Source organism: Nesoenas mayeri (assembly GCF_963082525.1).
Source record: "Nesoenas mayeri genome assembly, chromosome: 1".
Taxonomy (NCBI): domain Eukaryota; kingdom Metazoa; phylum Chordata; class Aves; order Columbiformes; family Columbidae; genus Nesoenas; species Nesoenas mayeri.
Window position 1 is genome coordinate 2622460 of NC_137541.1, and position 19732 is coordinate 2642191.

Below are 19732 nucleotides of genomic sequence, written 5' to 3' on the forward strand. Positions count from 1 at the left end.
TTCTCTGAGACATTCAAACCCGCCTGGACACCTTCCTGTGTGATCTGCTCTGGTGACCCTGCGTTAGCAGGTGGGTTGGGCTGGGTGTTCTCCAGAGGTCCCTTCAGCCCCAACCAGTGTGTGATTCCTTAATAGTCTGGGTTGAAAGGGACATTCAGAGCTCCTCCAGTCCCCCCGCTCCCATGAGCAGGGACATCTTCAGCAGCTCAGGTTGCTCAGAGCCCCGTCCAGTCTGGCCTGGGATGTCTCCAGGGATGGTTCATCCACCACCTCTCTGGCCAACCTGGGCCAGTGTTTCACCACTCTCTTCTGGCACAAGCAAAACATAAAAGTGCTTAATGTACGTACGCCTACCAACCTGCATACAGAGACCGGCAGAGAAAAGACTACACCAGCAGTGACACTGGAATAGATCACAGTTACACACTCAATGTTGAGACAAATATTTGGTGACAGAATCATAGAATGGTTTGGGTTGGAAGAGATCATTGAGTTCTAACCCCCTGCCATGGACAGGGACACCTTCCACCAGGCCAGGTTGCTCAGAGCCCCGTCCAACCCGGCCTTGAATACTTCTAGGATGGGGCATCCACAGCTTCTCTGGGCAGCCTGTTCCAGTGTCTCACCACCCTCACAATAAAGCATTTCTTCTTAATATCTAATCTAAATCTCTTTCAGTTTCAAGCCATTACTCCTTGTCCTATCACTACATGCCCTTGTAAAAACTCCTTCCCATCTCTCCTGCAGGTCACCTTTCAGTACTGGAGGCTGCTCTAAGGTCTCCCCGGAGCTTCTGTTCTCCAGCTGAACACCCCAACTCTCTCAGCCTGTCCTCCCAGCAGAGCTGTTCCAGCCTCAGATCATCCTCATGGCCTCCTCTGTCTTTCCTCAGTGGATGTACAGCCAGGTCATGGTTAGACATGGACAACGAGTGACACATTGCACTTCACTCAGCTCCTACCTGCAGAAGAGGCCGCTGCACACCGAGGATCTTCATGGTATCTGCATTAGCCAATATCTTCAGGGGATCAGATGCCTTCGTGACGCCTTCGATCTCTTTATTGATCTCAGCCAGGACCTGATTGAGGAAGATGTTCTTGATGTACATGGTGAGGAACTCGCGGAGCGGACACTGCTTGGTTGGGCCAAGCTCCATGGCGTGCTCGATCTCCTGGATAAATCTGGAAAACAGGAGGGGAAGGATGCGATGTAGTGAAACCACGACGAGTAGAAAAGGTCTGTAAGGTGGCATTCAGAACCCCAAAACATAAAATGCCAACAGCTGGTGAGCAGAAGACTCAACAGCTGAAGAGCAGACAAAATGGGGAACTGGTGAAAATCCACAACCTGGGAACAATTTGTGTTTATCAGTCCAAAAATCACTGACTGCTCTATTTGAGACATGCTGGAAAGGTGTCTTTTTAAAAATAAAACCCCCATGAAAAATATTCAGGATGGCAGAAACGCCTTTGAAAAGACAAACTTCATTTTGGTGTTGGCCGCTCGATTCCCACAGGTGAGGTCCCCATCCCCAAACTGAACAGAAAGACATTACAGCTTAAAGTCTAGAGATATAACTGAAAAAAGGCAATGCATATGCATGATGATTATATCATACTGCATTATGTATGTCTGTATTATACTATATTTTTATTATGTGTTATTGTTTCATGCTAGGATCCCATTCCTGCATACGCAGAACAGCATGCCCATTCTGGGAATGTTTTAACACAAAACATTTGCCATCTCCTCCTGCAAAGTATCTTTAGCTCAGCGATGCCATCTGTTCAACACATAGGAGTTTCTTCTAGAAATTATGCTTGCTTTCAAAATGGGATGTATCAAAATGATTAGGAATTGAGTATCAGGAGTCATAATGGATTGAGACATGCTGTCCCAAAAGGGAGAAATTTCACACAGCGGCAGCAGAAGCAAGTGTTTGACCTTGGATCTCCCAATACACCCTCTGCACCCTAAAATCCATCTCTTCTTCGCTAGAAAAGACGTTGTTTTTTCCAGTTGAGGCACCTCTACCAGCTCCAGCATGGTCGGTGTCTATCAGAGGTTCTCACCATTAAACATTTGCCAAAACACTTCAATGAGGTTTGCTTAAGTGTCCGTAATTTTCAGCCCCTTTCGGAAAACTGACTGAGCAGCTCCTGTCAATTTTGGCAGCATGATTTCATTCAAATTTCAACAATTTGCTCCCTAAAGCCTCCGTGATGTTGACTCCATCAGTCTAGAGTGACACATTTGGGCTGATCCAGTTATTGCTTCCACAGGGAGACCCGTTCACGGTTAAATTTGCAGATTACGTCTCCAAAGAGAGACGCTGCATGGTGAGAAGTGCAAGGGATGGCAGTTTTATTCCCTGGCTTTCACGGATCGATAACGTGAATTGGTTTTATCAAACAGAGAAAGCACAGAGTCATGTGGGAAGAGAGCAGAGAGGCCACCACCCAGCTTACCTCTGAAATCACAGACCTAATGTCACCAGCTTGGAGTGACAACCACCGACGTCCTTAAGGGAACGTTGTCAAGGTTGATGGGACCTTATTAAACTAACTTACTGTCTCTTTTCATGTCTGCCAATAAATCTGCAGTGTTCTCCACTCTTTCTTGCTAAGTTTATTTACACGGCGCTTGTGACAGATAGAACTCTCAAAAGAAAATGTGAATTAACTCTTAAAATACCTGCACCACGCAGCGAAATACCATGGTGCTTCTTCCAGGTGGGAAAGGAGAGGCACAGCAGCTTTGAAATGAGCAGCTTCCAGTGAAGTGAAGGGAACGACTTTTAAACTCTTAATAAAATCTAGCACACGCTTAAAAACGGCTAAATCAACAGAAATGGAAGAAAACTTTTAGAGGGAGAACGGCCACATTAACTATTGAGGCTCAGATGTGCTGACCTACGGCAACTGCTTATCCCACAACAGCTTGATGGAGTTTCTAAGTGTTTCCTAAACCAGCGACTAAATTACTTGTGTGAGGCTGTAGGAAAGGTCAGCGCTGGCGAAAGGTGTAATCAAGGAGTTTTGATTCCCTGTACCTGGCATTAATCGCCATTTCAGATCCCTCCGAAAGACCCACAACTTAGTCTCCAGCAAATCTTGATTAGAGAATTGAGTCCTGGTGGTTGACGTGTTCTAATAGGCTTTAATTTCTTGGTGTAGACAAGACAACAGTGGTTCAATTAATACTGGTAAGGATCAAAAATGTACCGCAATTTTACTTGATACAAACCATAAAGTAATCAGATCACGAGAAAGCTGCACAGAGCAAGGACTCTGCAAGTCATTATGAGTGCTCAGCAACACTTGTGATGAAGAACAAATGGTCAAGAGCTTAGGAAAGCAGATTTAAGCAGGAGAAAGTTATTAAGAATGAAACTGTGCAAGGCATGGAGGACTAGAGGATATGGATGAGAGACCTCAAGTTTGAATGTTCACGGATAGCTTGATTATGAAAAAGAGACCATTTCTGAAGTGTTCATTTAATCAAAAGATCTCTACCAAAGGAAAAAGAAGTAAAGAAAAGTGTAGGATGGATGTCAGAGCATCTCTTTGAGTAGGGAACAGCCCTGAGAGTTCAGAAATTTGGTATTACAATGGTATAATACATTACGGCTTAGTGCAGCCTAAAACAAGCACAACTGGGATCCAGTTTTCCGTGATCTGCTGTGGTTCAAGGACCCCCTCACTGTATCTTCACCAATAAGTCCCACATCTGCTCTGCAAAATGAGCCCCTGAGGTGGCCACCGTGCAGCTCCAACCTTCACCCCACCAAGAGGAAAACCCCACGGAGCAGATGACCAAGGTGCCCAAGCACCACCAGGTTTCAGATAAAGAGGTACAGTAGATTTGCACCAAGAATCCTTCGAGCACGTTATGTTGCAACAGTGATGCACCCTACGTGTTCTGTATCGGGAGGATTATTCAGGATGCCAGTAAGAACAGATTAATCTAAGGGGCTGGAGCACAAGTGTGATGGGAGCAGCTGAGGGACGTGGGGGGTTCAGCTGGAGAACAGGAGCTGAGGGGAGACCTTCTGATCTCTGAACTGCCTGAAAGGAGCTTGGAGCCAGGGGGGTCGGGCTCTGCTCCCCAGGAACAAGCGCCAGGAGCAGAGGAAACGGCCTCAAGTTGCGCCAGGGGAGGTTGAGGTTGGATGTGGGGAACAATTTCTTCCCCAAAGGGCTGTGGGGCATTGGAACAGGCTGCCCAGGGCAGTGCTGGAGTCACCATCCCTGGAGGGCTGGACAGACGGACATGAGGTTCTCAGGGACATGGGGCAGTGCCAGGGGTGGGTTAATCATTGGACTCGATGATCTTGAGAGTCTTTTTGAATCAAAAATGTTTCTATGAGTCTATGAAAGTCAAACACTTATAAGTTTGGAAAAGCAAGAACTGGAGTCACTTGGGTCACCTTGGTTGGGCTTGCTCTGCAAGACGTTGCAGCATCATTTTTAATTACACATTGACACACTATTGCTCTCATCAGCAGATCCTTGTCTTGTCCTCAGAACAGGATGGTCGGCGCTCGCACAGCAAATGTCACAGCTCTGGGACTTTGCAACTCTCTGCAGCGTGACTGGAGTAACGTGCACCAGCAGCCAATTGTCACCTGCGTGAGTCACTGTGACACCAAGTGAGATGCTTCTGCTACAAAGGCACCGTCAGCACTGCTTCCAAGATTCCTTCTTCCTGCCTTCTCCTTTCTTCTTATGGCTCCTGTTTGTGGGAATTTGGCCACTGGTTCTCTGATCCTCCTTGGTTCCCAATCTCGTTTGTTTTACATTTCTCCTCTCTTCTTGGTGCTTCTCTCAGGAAGCGTCCTCCTCCAGGCAGATGGAACCCAACAGGTATGGAAGCCCAAAAACTCCACCCCATCATGAGTGGAGTCCTTGGCACCTTTGCAACATTCTTATCCTTGGCTTGCTCCTGGATCGCTATGGGCAGAATTGTTTTGAATATAGAATATAGAATTTTGAATACAGAATTGTTTTGGATATAGTATGAAAATAATATTGATAATACACTGATGATTTTGTTGTTGCCAGGCAGTCAAAGACTTTCCGGCTTCCCATGCTCTACTATGTGCACAAAAAGCTGGGATGAAGGAAAGCCGAGATGGAGGAAAGCCGGGACAGCTGACCCAAGCAGGCCAAAGGGGTATTTCTTACTGTATGATGTCATGCTCAGTATATAAGCTGTAGTTGGCCCAGGGGCAAATACTGCTGCTCAGGAATGAACAAGCTGTCGGTGTCATGACAGCAACTGCATTGTGTATCACTTTTTTGCAAACATTCTTCTTATTATTAATATTGCTATTATTATTGTTATTGTCTTTGTTATTTTCTCTTCCTTTGCTGTTCTATTAAACTGTTCATAACTCAAATAATGAGGCTTTTTATTACCCTCTCTGATTCTCTCCCCCATCCCACTTCAGGGGGTGGGACATGAGTGAGTGGCTGCGTGGTCCTGGTTGCCAGCTGGGGTTAAACCATGACAATGACACAATTAAATTGTTTGGATAACACTACCTGAAGATGGGGATGTTTAACTAAAAGATGAGGAGTACACTGTGCCCACCAGGAACTTCAACTTCTACCAACCAGAAGCCTCTTCAGAGAGTCTGAGGACTTAATTTCTTCAAAGATGTAAAAGTAATGCAAATGTTGGGGTATTTTCAGGGGAATGGCAAAAGGCGCACCCTTCACACAACAGCTCTTCTCACTGAGAAATGTGAAGATGCAAATTCCCAGCCAAAGAAAAGGTCACACGAATTTGCCAACATGTACGATGTGTTTCTTCTCCTCATTCTCAGAAAGAACAAGCATTTCAGACACGTTTTTCTAAAACAATATTTAGCCTCGGTTGGCAATGAAAGACGAGCCAAATGACAAGGAACTGAAAAAAAAGTTTTAGAAATAAGAAGTATCGGGTGGCATTAAAGACCTAACAGGTATTTTCTATTTTCTACTTGGCAGAAACATACAGATACATTCACAATCACGTACTGTGCTATTTATTTATTCAAATTTCAAATACTTATTCACACATAATTCAGCCTTTATAAAGAAAAAACGTTCAATAGCATCTAAAAAAAACCTCCACGAGTACTTTCCACAAATGTTCCAATTTTAGTCATACAAACTATCCATGTAGCTATTAAGATGTCAAAAAAGCAATTTGACCCATGGTTATCCCAGAGATGAACATTTATGGCTGTGTGTGAACACAGTAAGAAATCACATTTTAGGCAATGACACACTCATAGAAAATGTGTGAAAATCAAAGTGGAGAAAACTTCTTGGCATTTGAATAACGCGGAGCACCAGGGAAGGTCTGGCCGTGATTCCTTAAATGGATTTCAGACGTACCTGCATACGCATAAATCCAAATGGCCAAAAAAACCTCAATGAAAACCCATTGCGATGGTGAGAGGCTGTGTCACCAAGCCCTTTTATACCCTCCTATTTTCTTTTTACTCTCCAAACAGTGAAATTTGAGATATAGGTCACTGGAAGATGGGATCGCAAAGAAGGGCCTTGGAGGAACAGCTTCAATTCCCTTCCCATTTGCCCTGATTATTCTACTGGAAAAAGAACCATTCAGGTGTAATTCAGTAGAGTTTCTGAAACGGCATCAACAACCGCATTTAAAACCACCTCTCACCGCCACGCAAAAGCTGAAGGAAAAACTACCAAGGTTAACATGCCGTGGGGTGGATTCTCTACGTGTGAGAGAATGAGCCACGTGGATAGAAAATTCCCCCGGCGCTGCAAAATTACACTTATTTAACATAATCACTGTGTATGGCACACCTGCAAAATGCAAAAAACGCTTTCTCTGAATAAAAAAATGCAGAATGAGGTGTGTAACCAGATTCTGGATAAGAATCACTGTAAACTGTAAGATGGGGAATGACCTATTAGAGAGTAGCATAGGGGAAAGGGACCTGGGGACCTGGGGACAGCAGGGTGACCATGAGCCAGCACTGGGCCCTTGTGGCCAGGAAGCCAATGGTACCTGGGGTGGGTTAGAAGGGGGTGGTCAGTAGGTCAGAGAGGTTCTCCTGCCCCTCTGCTCTGCCCTGGGGAGACCACACCTGGAATCTTGTGTCCAGTTGTGGCCCCTCAGTTCCAGTAGGACAGGGAACTGCTGGAGAGAGTCCAGCGCAGCCACCAAGATGCTGAAGGGAGTGGAGCATCTCCCGTGTGAGGAAAGGCTGAGGGAGCTGGGGCTCTGGAGCTGGACAAGAGGACACTGAGGGGTGACCTCATTCATGGTTACAGATATATAAAGGGCGAGTGTCAGGAGGATGGAGCCAGGCTCTTCTCAGTGACAACCAATGATAGGACAAGGGGCAATGGGTTCAAACTGGAACACAAGAGGTTCCACTTAAATTTGAGAAGAAACTTGTTCCTGGTGAGGGTGGCAGAGCCTGGCCCAGGCTGCCCAGGGGGGTTGTGGAGTCTCCTTCTGTGCAGACATTCAAGACCTGCCTGGACACCTTCCTGTGTAACCTCATCTGGGTGTTCCTGCTCCATGGGGGGATTGCACTGGATGAGCTTTCCAGGGCCCTTCCAATCCCTGACATCCTGGGATTCTGTGATTGTGTGAAATATTGTGGGGAATGATCCACAATCCTAAAAAGGCTCGTAGGGAAGTCGCTGCTCTGAGGGATAATTTGATGAGATATCTGGCCAGGATGAACTTCTTGAAGAGATCAAAATGGAAAACAAAATAAAATATAGACATCTGCATCTTATCCTGAATTCAAAACCCGCATTTTCAAAATGATGCACATTTTTTCACTTGTTTTCTCCTCCTGTGAAAGCATTTGGGGTGATTTGCGGCTGCAATTAAGCATTCCCCTTAGACAGAAAAGCACCTTCAGTAACACGAAGTCTCTTTTTAAAAACGACAGTCATTTGGATTTAAAAAAAAAGGAAAAAAAGCAAACCATTTCATAAAATTTAATTCATTCTAATTCACAACTTAATTGGCTATGAGGACTGTCTTAGCTAGGTGTAAAATATGCAATAAAGAACATAAAATGTAAAAAAGATGTATGATTGATTTAGAAAGCTACAGCTCTCACCTTCCCTAGGCTTTCTTCTGTCTTCTTGTTATCATATGTCTTCAAAAAGATCATTAAATGGAGCTGAAGACATGTCACTGGAAGTGCAGAACATTAACCACTCCTTTTTTAATGATGATGATAATACTGTCTGAAATTCCCTCCTCAAAAAAACGAATTGACAGCAAAAAATTAAAATATTCCGAAAGCTTATTAAGAAAATTGCTACAGACATTCAGCCCAAATTTACATTTCAGCTTGGTTCATTTGTGTATGATCCTAAACTATTCTTTTCCCTCTATCTCAGTCATAAACCACCCAAATACCTGGAATGAAGCTTTTGCTGAGCTTATACAAAGTACGGAAATACTGAGCAAATATCAGAAATTCTTTGAACTGGATACTGATTACCGACAGAATGGAAAATGCCGAACCGCTTGTTCAGACTTGGTGTAATTAGAGCTAAAATATCCAAGACTACAAGTTCTTGAAGGTTTGAAGACACGTTCAAACTAAGAGAGAAAGCTGGAAGATCCCCGGTTGTTCATTCCCCATCCAGAAAGCCCAGCCCAACAGTGGCTGTTTTGGGAGAGGGTCAACAGAATCATAGATTCATTTTGGTTGGAAGAGACCCTCAAGATCATGGAGTCCAACCATAACCCAACACTGCCAAGTCGATCTCTACCCCATGTCCCTGAGAACCGCATCTCCGTCTGTCCAATCCTCCAGGGACGGTGACTCCAGCACTGCCCTGGGCAGCCTGTTCCAATGCCCCACAGCCCTTTGGGGAAGAAATTGTTCCCCACATCCAACCTCAACCTCCTTCTCCAGCCCCTTCCCCAGCCCCGTTCCCTTCTCTCAACTCGCTCCATCACCTCAAGGCCTTTCTTGGCCTGAGGGGCCCAAAACCATTGGATTCGAGGTGCAGGCTCAGAAGGGACAGCAAGATGATGTTCTCCTGACAAGCTCTTTGATAACCAAGAAGATACAGTTCTGATCCATAATTTACCACCCTTGCGATAACGCTGTCCAGCAAAGAGGTGATTTCAGTAACTATGTGCAACCAAAGTGGTACTGCTGCTCTTGAGCAATTATTTCGGTATATTCAGCTCACTTAACGATCTAGTTGGAATAAAATCTACTTCTCAACCATCCCACAGTCTAGTCCATCCTCTCATTCCTCCCTCTCTGTCAAAGTGAGACCTACTGATGCTCCCATACCAAAAAATATTAACCACTACACACATACCAAATACAACAAATAAAATCAAATTAAAAAAAAAAAATCACTGCAGCACATAGACCAGAGATTGATTGCTATTGACGATCAAATAGGTACTAAAGTAATAGAAAACACACTGTTTTGCATAAAAAACGTGACCACAGATAATTATTTTGTTACCTTATCCGCTTATCAGGATTCTATTCTATTCTATTCTATTCTATTCTATTCTATTCTATTCTATTCTATTCTATTCTATTCTATTCTATTCTATTCTGTTCTGTTCTGTTCTGTTCTGTTCTGTTCTGTTCTGTTCCGTTCCGTTCCGTTCCGTTATCAGGATTCTGTTCTGTTGTATTGTATTGTATCCTATCCTATCCTATCCTATCCTATCCTATCCTATCCTATCCTATCCTATCCTATCCTATCCTATCCTATCCTATTCTATTTTATCCCTACCCTACCCTACCCTGCCCTACCCTACTCTAATCAAGAGTCTATTCTAGTCTAGTCTAGTCTAGTCTATTCTGTTCTATTCTGTTCCGTTCCGTTATCAGGATTCTGCTCTATTCTATTCTATTCTATTCTATTCTATTCTATTCTATTCTATTCTATTCTATTCTATTCTATTCTATTCTATTCTATTCATTTCACTGAGGAACACGCTGCTGATAAATATTGCGGCTACACGCAAGATAATAGAGCTGCTTCCGCATGAAGCAAGTCCAAAGGGAGCTGTATGCAGGGGACAACAGCACGACTTAAGGTTTAAGCTCTTCTCTAGGTCACCCAAAATGTGAATAAAATTATAGTTATCATTAAAAAAGTGTAAACAGCTCTGGGACACTCAATGGAGATTCAGCTACACTAAGTGCATTTAAAATCTTAACATACCCAGAAAAAACCCCGCAGCAAACATGAGACAGATAGCATTAATTTTCTGCTATTTTGAAATATTATATAGAATAGAAAAGATCCAGGAAGGTAACGGCTATGGCAAATGACTACCCTTAACAGAAAGCACTAAATTTGGGGCATTTTTCAGTAAAATATTAAGTTTTAACTGCACCACCAAGGTGAGTTTGATGGGCTGTTTGGGGCAAAGGGGCCGATTACACCGTCAGTCCCCATCACTTCAGTCCCTCCCCTATACACAGAGAAATCCCTGAGCAAAGAAAGCTCCACTACTTGATAGAGCTTTTTGGTTAATGTAAAGGCTCCCGAGCGTGTCCCCACTGAGCTGACACCTTTAGTGTTGGAGACGAAATTGTCCACAACTTCTTTTTTTCAACAGTAGCTAAAATATACAAGCTTTAAAGATTATTTCTAGCTGCTCATCCATGCGACTTAGGTAAGAAATACCTCCTTTCCAGGCAGGTGTAAATAAAAACTAAGGATTTTGTTGCCTCCGAGCTGCTACAAGTGCCACACACACTCAGAAAAAAATTGAATTATAATTTAGCTATCATCTCATGCTAAAAATATTGTATATTTAATGCTCAGCTATCACCTACACGACTTTCCGACTTGGTGCAACTGATGTCTCCACAGGGGAATATTGGCTGGGATTTGGATGACAAGATGAGGAGCTAGAACTAATTAGATCTAAAGCTTCATAATGTATCGAAATGCGTATCTCATACCCTACAGCTCAGATGCTTCTCATCGGGCTGGAACCATGAGCAACGTCAGCAGAACCGCGATGGATTTTTCTTGAGGAGGTCAAACCTTGGAGGCAATTTTTACCATCATAATTATAACCTTTCCAGCTGCGTAATTTGAACAGCACCCCACGTTCCCATTCCCTTCCTCGTGGCCTCAAAACTGCTTTAATTTGCTTTTGGCGTTGCTGTTGTAGCCGAATCTTCATAAATACCCAACCGCGTGGGCATGAATCTACTCCAATGCAGCTGAGTAGAGGTGATGTGGAAGTACAGCTGCAAAACCTTGTTCTCGCTTTTCATTTTCATCTTGTCAGAGGTAAATGTCATCTACAGGAGTAATTATTTCCTTGATAAAGCTGGTATAGGGTAATTAACGCATTGCAAACATCACCAAGACCAAGGCAATGGAAGGTTTCTGGTGCGGTGGTTGGAATGATGGTCACATCTCGTGGTCTCTGTCTTCTCATCTCTTTGAGGGCACAAATGAGCTTGAGGAATCAGCTGCGTTTCCATCCACTGCCCAACCTCAGCTAATAACCAAAAATGGTAAATCTGAGAGAGGAACAACCTGGAGTTTTGTGACCCTCCCGGAGAAACTGGGTTTCAAAGCAACAAAGCAGCATAACTTGGAGTTGTTGCTGTGAAATGAAGGCTATGAAAAGCATATCGACATCACAGTCCTGGGCAAAACATGGCAAAATTTACTGTACAGATCACTGGAATGCGTCCATGTTACTTATAAATAGAAAATGGGTAGGTTTTGAGCCTAGTTGTAAATTTGTAAAGGCATTAGCCTACACAGTTAAAAAGCAAACCACTGGCCTATGAGTCTACAGCAGCAAAAATCTAACTTTATTCCTCTTCCACCTCTAGACACCACTCGTGCAAAGATGTTATTTCCCTTTCTGCAGATGAAGCGGAGCAATTACCAGCGCCGCAAATCTGCATATAGCATTTATACGTCTGGAAGACTCGGGAGCAGCTCCCTCTGCGAGCAGATGTGGTGCAGCTGCTTCTCTTTGAAGGCACAAAAAAAGAAGAGTAACTCAAGCGTGAATCACAGCAGCTCGTTCTGTTAATGAGGACGCACCCGAAATACAAATCATGAGTGCTACGGGGAAAGCAACATGAGCGGGAGCTGTGGCTGCAGTTGCTGGTGGAGGTTTGGGGGATTTCTACAACTATATAAAAAGAGGTTGGGGCATGGAGGGGGTTGGTCTCTGCTTCCCAGGAACAAGCGCCAGGAGCAGAGGAAACGGCCTCAAGTTGCGCCAGGGGAGGTTGAGGTTGGATGTGGGGAACAATTTCTTCCCCAAAGGGCTGTGGGGCATTGGAACAGGCTGCCCAGGGCAGTGCTGGAGTCACCATCCCTGGAGGGTTGGACAGATGGACATGAGGTTCTCAGGACATGGGGCAGGGACAGGGTCGGGTTATGGTTGGACTCGATGATCTTGAGGGTCTTTTCGAACCAAAATGATTCTATGATGCAACTGGTCCACTTCAGACCAAGGTGGCACCTCTGTGTGGTGTGGAGAGGTGATCTCCAAGGTTGAGTTATGGCTTATCAGCTGAGGTGCGGTAAGTGGTTGGACGTGCTCTTATCCCTGTTGTAACCTGGACCTTTACATGTGTTCCATGGTTTACCTGACTTCCAGAAAGGGCCAGGAACACAGGGCTGGTAGGTACTAAATCATCGTCATTTGGTTGTTGCACATGTACCTCCAGGTACAGGATTCACTTTTGGTCCTTTCCTCACCTCATCCTGTTCCTGATGCTGATGCTTCTTGATCCCCTTTCCATCCCCTTTTTCCACTCACGCTGCCTCTCTGCGACGGGGCTTAAAAAGTGATTAGTAATATCGCCCTCGTTTGCTTCTCACCGCATCACTTTTTATTACTGAGGCAGAATGGTTGCTTCACATTTTGATTATTCGCAACAAACAGCAAGCAAGAACCCTAAAGATGGGTGAAAACATGGCAGGGACACAGCGGAATTCTGACGTGACTCTCAGCATCAACCCAAAACACACCCCAAAGAGCACATTTTAAGCAGTAGAAGCATGTAACAAGCATGAGAATGCAATGCTTACTAACAATAAAGAGAAAACTTGCCTGTCTTCTACCACCAAAATGCAGCCACGGTTTGGCATCTTCATTTCCTTCTGAGCTCTGAGCCCACAAAAATACCAGACGGATCTGAGGCTTTGGAGCAATTTATTTATTATGCAAGTCATACATCTCATCAAAGAGATCTATAATATATATTCACACCTTCTCCCTGAGAGCACCTCGGTGTAAAGTGGAGAACGGCGGCTTCAGTGCCTATAGTGCAGTATGGGATGTAACAGCAACGTATGGTCTCTTGGCAAGAGCCATCCCTTGGCGTTGCCCTTTCATCCCCCTACGGCAGACAAATTCACTTTGATCCACATCTTCACCGGGGTCTTTTAGATCAAATCTGAACAACCAGAGCTTTGTTCAGATCCTAAAGACCTCCCGCAGCGTATTTGTTAAGAGATGGGTTTTCGCCCCCTACAGACTCCCAACTACGGTATGAGGGCTCCGAGTTCATTTTGAGAACAAATATAAAGTGGCTTTATTCTCTATATGCTCTGAACCTCCTTTTAATCCTTTTGAGCAAAGTACAGGTTCTTTACAATGTGAACTTGCAAGCAGAAAACGTGTGGTCAAATATTTCCCTAATTTATTGAGGAACTTTTTCGGATTGTTTGGGTATAAAGAGCCTCAATTCCCTATTATTGCAACAAGCAATTAATGTTTGCAAAGCAAGAGATCCTCAATACTGCAGAAGGGTACGGTAGCATTAAAATGCCAACAAACCCCAATTGTGCACATCGAGGGAAGAAGAAACTGTAAAAAAGCTTCTAGCCCCAAACTGGCCCAACGTTGAGCAAAACCTGCAACTTGCCTCCAAGTTACAAGATTGCTTCATGATGGAGACGATAATCCAAAATGACCAGCGAACTAAATTACCCGCTGTCGATCCACTTGTAATTTAAATCCAATCCCGCAGAAGCCAGAAGAGAAATGTACTAACCCTGGTCAATCAATCTCTCTCTAGAAGTTGGGCGATGTATTTATTTGACACGAACCCAGGGCACGTGTACGTTTTGAGGCACTTTCTGCACAGCTCTGACCATGAGATGAAGTCAAACCTGTATGATCCCATCACTTCTTCTCTTTCCAACTTACCATAAAAGTAAAGGTAATGCTTTACTTTCCATGATGCTACATGTAACACAATTTCACTACTACTGATGGGGTCGGTATTGGGCAAGGTATAAAATACATGCTGTCTTGCTTAAAAAGCGTTATAATTTTAAACGATCTCGACAGTCAATTCTAAATTAATTCCTGCCTATTGCATAGAAATACTGTAGGGTTACATTAAAAAACACTTCAGCATCATCCGTCTATAAAGATGTTAACGAAACCATCATATAATATCATTCTATTACACAAAGTGATCTGAAATATGGAGTTCACTAACTTTGGCTTTTCGAATTATTAAATCCTATTTCCTTTAATGCCGTATCACATTCAGTTTGTTGACCACCACTGAAATGTAATGATAACCCCTCCCCAACTTCACATTCTCTACTCAGCACAACAGCTTCATAAAAATTACCTTATTATTCATATTATTTTAAAATCTGATCTGGTGGCACATTCTTCGTGCTCAAACCCCACAGCTCTCAATCTGGCCCCTGTAAAAAGTAACATATGCTGACTATAAATCTTTAAAATGGCTCTATTAATAGAGTAGCTGTGGTGACAGCTTTATAAATGGGCATCATCTTTATGCAAACTGATTTTTTTTATATTAGATTGCATTATAACGGTATGTAACACAAATGCAAGGGTGGCTTTGGAGCTGACGGCAGCGAGGAACGACTCCATCCAGCAGTTTCTAAGAGGTGAGTTTGGTGAGCTTACAACAGCAGACACGATCGGATTGACTTTGCTACACCTCTCCGCTCCTCTGCTTTTCCCAATCTGATACAAAACGGTCTAATTACTGGCTCTGTGTCTGTCAATCCAATTACTTCCTATTTGCCATGTGCCGACACTCCATTAAATAAGCAGACAGATGGTGTGATCTTTCATTAGCATTCGAGTGACTGATTAGTCGCCGGTATGCGGATGAGGGTAGGACAAGTCAGTTAAATTATGGGTTACTCCAAAAAATACATTGAGTCAAACGAAAATACCCATCTAAGAGATGGTAACTCCAGGGTCCGTCTGGGGATGTCCCAGAGTATTGGGGCTTGGTGGAGCCGCTGACTCCAGAAGAATGTAGGGCCAAGTTTAGATGTCCTGCCATGGACACCCACCTTAGGCATCGCAACACTGTGGCGTCTACAGTGAAGGGCTGATGAGAGATTCCGGCTTGTCCTCTCTGCAGCAGTTGGTTTTCCTTTTAATAAACGTGGAAAAAGGGCCAGGAGGTCCAGTTCAAACACCAGTTGTAGGATGGTCACATTCGACAGCCCTGTGTCCTTGCAAGTATTTGGGAAATGCAGTTTCATGGATATCGCTGCTCTCTTCACACCTCTAGACCTCTTCCATTTTACAGTCAGAAATAAGACACCGTTACCCCAGAAATCTGTGGCAGAGCATTAAGTATCTCTATCCCAGTCAACACCAAGTTCATCACTTAAACATCCTTTCCACCTTTTAGCACTGTACCCAACGCTATCAAAGATACAGTCCTGAAACACATCAGATGGAGAAGAATGTAGATTCAAGATCATTTCCATCTACCTTATTGCCCAACTTCAGAATCTGGATGGGCCAACATTGGGTTAATTAAGGCAGCTGCTTTGTGTTTCAGGAAGAGCCAAATTCACCCCCATAGAATATGAGTGCAAGTAAAAGAGGGGAATTTTCTAAGGAAACAGAAGCAAAGAGCAGCTGTTGCTGAACACCTGGGAACAGCACATACATGAGCAACAGGCCTAGAAGCGAGAACATAACATATACCCAAACAACCCCAAAAAGTTCCTCAATAAATCAGGAAAACATTTGACCACAATTTTACAGTCCTGGTTTGAGGAAAAAGCCACAGTCATTAAGTATGTCATCATATTTTCTAAATGTTTCAGTTCCTTACTGACTAGGGAGTAACTATATTCTGCAGTAAGCCCATCTCTGCCTCTTCCTTCCCTCTCCTGAGGAAAATCCGATAAGCCTGGGGCCATGTCAAAATTAGGAGCAACGAGTAAGTAAATATGAAGCCTCCTTGGAAGATTCTTGTTGCTTATCAGCCTGTTGTAATGAATACTTGTTGCTCTGCAAAGGGGATTGAGAAGTGGGGAAAGACGCTGGTTTGAGAGCCCCAGGGAGAGAAATAATATATTGACCTCCAGTAAAAAGATGCGCTAGAACCTCTGGTAGTCGTCCATCTGACCCACAGGGACCTCCGAGGAGATTTTGGTTACCATAGCTAATTCAGCTCCCAACATTTATCCATTAAGGGATCAGATTATGCAAATAGATGATATTTTCTTACCATGCGTGCAAGTAACTTACAGAAAACATAACGGGATCCCTCCTGATTTTCATGTAGAACACAAAATTGACCTGAGATGCTATTGAGCTGGGTTGGCTTTTAACCATTTTCAGTCACGTGGAAATTATGAGACAAGAGTAGGCACAATGCAAGTCACTCTAAGACACCCAGGTAAGCAAGTAGACATATATTAAGAGTGGCGATTACTTTACCTTCTCACTGACCACAGGCATGTGGAAAGTGCCGGTCGGAAAAGGAGCTGGGGGTGTTGGTGACAGTGGTGAACATGAGCCAGCGTGTGCCCAGGTGGCCAAGAGGCCACCAGCATCCTGGCTGGGACCAGCACTGGTGTGGCCAGCAGGCCCAGGGCAGTGACCGTCCCTGTGCTGGGACCTGGGGAGGACAAAGCGCCAATCCTGGGGGCAGTTCTGGGCCCCTCACGCCAAGAAAGGCCTTGAGGTGCTGGAGCGAGTGGAGAGAAGGGAACGGAGCTGGTGAGGGGCTGGAGCACAAGTGTGATGGAGCGGCTGAGGGACCTGGGGGGTTCAGCTGGAGAACAGGAGCTGAGGGGAGACCTTCTGATCTCTGAACTGCCTGAAAGGAGCTTGGAGCCAGGGGGGTCGGGCTCTGCTCCCCAGGAACAAGCGCCAGGAGCAGAGGAAACGGCCTCAAGTTGCGCCAGAGGTTGAGGTTGGATGTGGGAACAATTTCTTCCCCAAAGGGCTGTGGGGCATTGGAACAGGCTGCCCAGGGCAGTGCTGGAGTCACCATCCCTGGAGGGGTTGAAGAGATGGAGATGAGGTTCTCAGGGACATGGTTTAGTGCCAGGGTTGGGTTAATGGTTGGACACCATGATCTTGAGGGTCTTTTCCAACCAAATGATTCTGATTCTACGCAACATCACAAAGGAAAGCTTGGCAGCTTTCACGCCATGGATCTGGCACCCGACGTAGCTGTGTCCGTGCTGCTGCATTAGCGGTTTGCACAGGAACGCAACGATCCTGTATATAAATAGCTGCCAGAGAACTTTTGAGATCTAGATTACAAATCACGCCAGGTGACATTAAGCTACACTCAGATCCAACCTAATCACATTCATTAGTAAGTTGGCAGAAAATCTTAACTCCATTGGGGCACACTAACATCGTTATTTAGGGAGGCATGAAAAAGCGATCAGAGAACCAGCTGTGCTGCAGGCTCTGCCCATTAGCAAGTGCACAACTTGTCTATGGAGCCAGAGCCACAGAAGAAGAAATGACAGCAAATTTACCACGTGTCTTTGAAGATAATTACGGCAGGGAAATTACACCAGAATTTCAGTAGCCACCACTATTTCTCTGAAGGGTTGAGATGGGGATCAGTGGGCTTGTTTTACAAGGTGAGACACTTGCGGAACGTGTTTGGGGAAAACAGAAAGAGCTTCCAGAGTAAATACAGATGAAAAGCAGGTATCTGAATTACCTCTGACCGTTCACCTTATTTCGCATCCATGGTCTAGTCCAAGCTAATGAGGAAAATGGATTTGCATCCTAACAGTCCTGAGCAACAATGCTGTGCTACTGGAGGCAGCAAATTGGGACGAATTGGATGCTGTACCCCTATTAAGGATCACATCTCTCTTCTCTGAAGAGTGAGGGCATTTGCTTCAACGTCCTCAACAATTTCCGACACCAGGAGTTCTGTTCTTCCAAATTAAACTAATTCTTTGTGTAGTTCCATTTGGGTATGACATCTTTTTCAACCCCTGATCTTAAAAACTGAAATAAGGAATTACTGACAGGTGATATCTTCTGCCCAGACAGCTGGTGTCTGGGCACGGAGTGATCCTTATAAAACACAAATAATTATTAGCCTAAAAAAGTGAGGAGAGTTACTCTACAATACAGCAAAAACATATAAGGGCTGCATTGCCAGTGGGAAAACTAATTTATGGCCACAGTACACATCATTTTATGTTAATCTTGAGGGTCTCTTCCAGCCAAAATGATTCTATGATTCTATATGTGTGTGGGTTTCATTATTCTATAATTACTTTGTACAGATGATATGTAGTACACTAGAAGCAGTGTTTGGATCTGTAACCAGAATTGTGTAAGATGGAGTTGTGAAAAGTCTGAAGTGCACTATGAGTCTCAGTTATGGACGATCAGATTAAAGGACCAGCTTTTCAGAGTGACACAAAACTGTCTTTAGACATGTAAGCAGAACAGGAGAACATGTTGAGTAGACACACTGCTTACCAAGCTCATGAATCATGGCTGGAACAGCCCAAGATGATGTTACTGAGGCTGTAGAGCTTTTCCATCCCACAATGCGGGACACAAAATGCCTGGTAGTGATAATGGTGACTCTACAGATGACTTTGTCCTCCATAAATCAATGCTTGCAAACACACAGGTGAAATAATTTTTGATGGTGTAAGGTGATGTAAATTGTACTTCCCTGCATCTTGAGACCCCCCTGCAGTGCTGGTCCAGCTCTGGGTCCTCAGCACAGGACACACATGGACCTGCTGGAGAGGGGCCAGAGGAGCCACAGGAATGATCCGAGGCTGGAACAGCTCTACTGGGAGGACAGGCTGAGAGAGTTGGGGTGTTCAGCTGGAGAAGAGAAGCTCCGCGGAGACCTTATTGTGAACTTAAAAGGGGCTAGTAAGAAAGACGGGACAGACTTCTGAGCAGGTCCTGTTGTGATAGGACAAGGGGTGATGGTTTTAAACTAAAGGAGGGAGATTCAGGCTGGACATGAGGAAGAAATTGTTGCCCTTGAGGGCGGTGAGAGCCTGGCCCAGGTTGGCCAGAGAGGTGGTGGATGAACCATCCCTGGAGACATCCCAGGCCAGGCTGGACGGGGCTCTGAGCAACCTGAGCTGCTGAAGATGTCCCTGCTCATGGCAGGGGGGGAACTGGATGAGCTCTGAAGGTCCCTCCAACCCAAACCCATTTGTGATTCTGAGATCTCCTATGACGTTATGCATTGGAACAGGACCTCCCCTCTGAAATGTGCATAAAATTACAGCAAGGATGGGGAAACTCCCATTTATGATCTCATGGGAATTAGCCTAATTAAGGATATATAATGGATGGGCTGATAGAACAGGGTTTTCACCCCCGGCAATCCCACCTGCCCCGCCAGCCAGCACCACTGCAGCTGATGTCAGATTTCTGGTGTCTCATCTTCCCGGTTCGAAAGCTCACGGTGATGGGCTATGGTGATAACATTCCA

The 19732-nt window shown here is 44.6% G+C and overlaps 1 protein-coding gene across 1 annotated transcript in view; it reads right to left on the minus strand.

The window, feature by feature from the left end:
• The window catches only part of EXOC4 (exocyst complex component 4), a gene marked incomplete at its 3' end in the record, with an annotated part of 427875 nt that overhangs the window by 117407 nt on the left and 290736 nt on the right, over window positions 1-19732 (minus strand). The window contains exon 11 of the mRNA XM_080363326.1: window positions 962-1181. Coding sequence (XP_080219452.1) covers window positions 962-1181 — 220 coding nt within the window. The remainder of the gene's footprint in view (window positions 1-961; window positions 1182-19732) is intronic.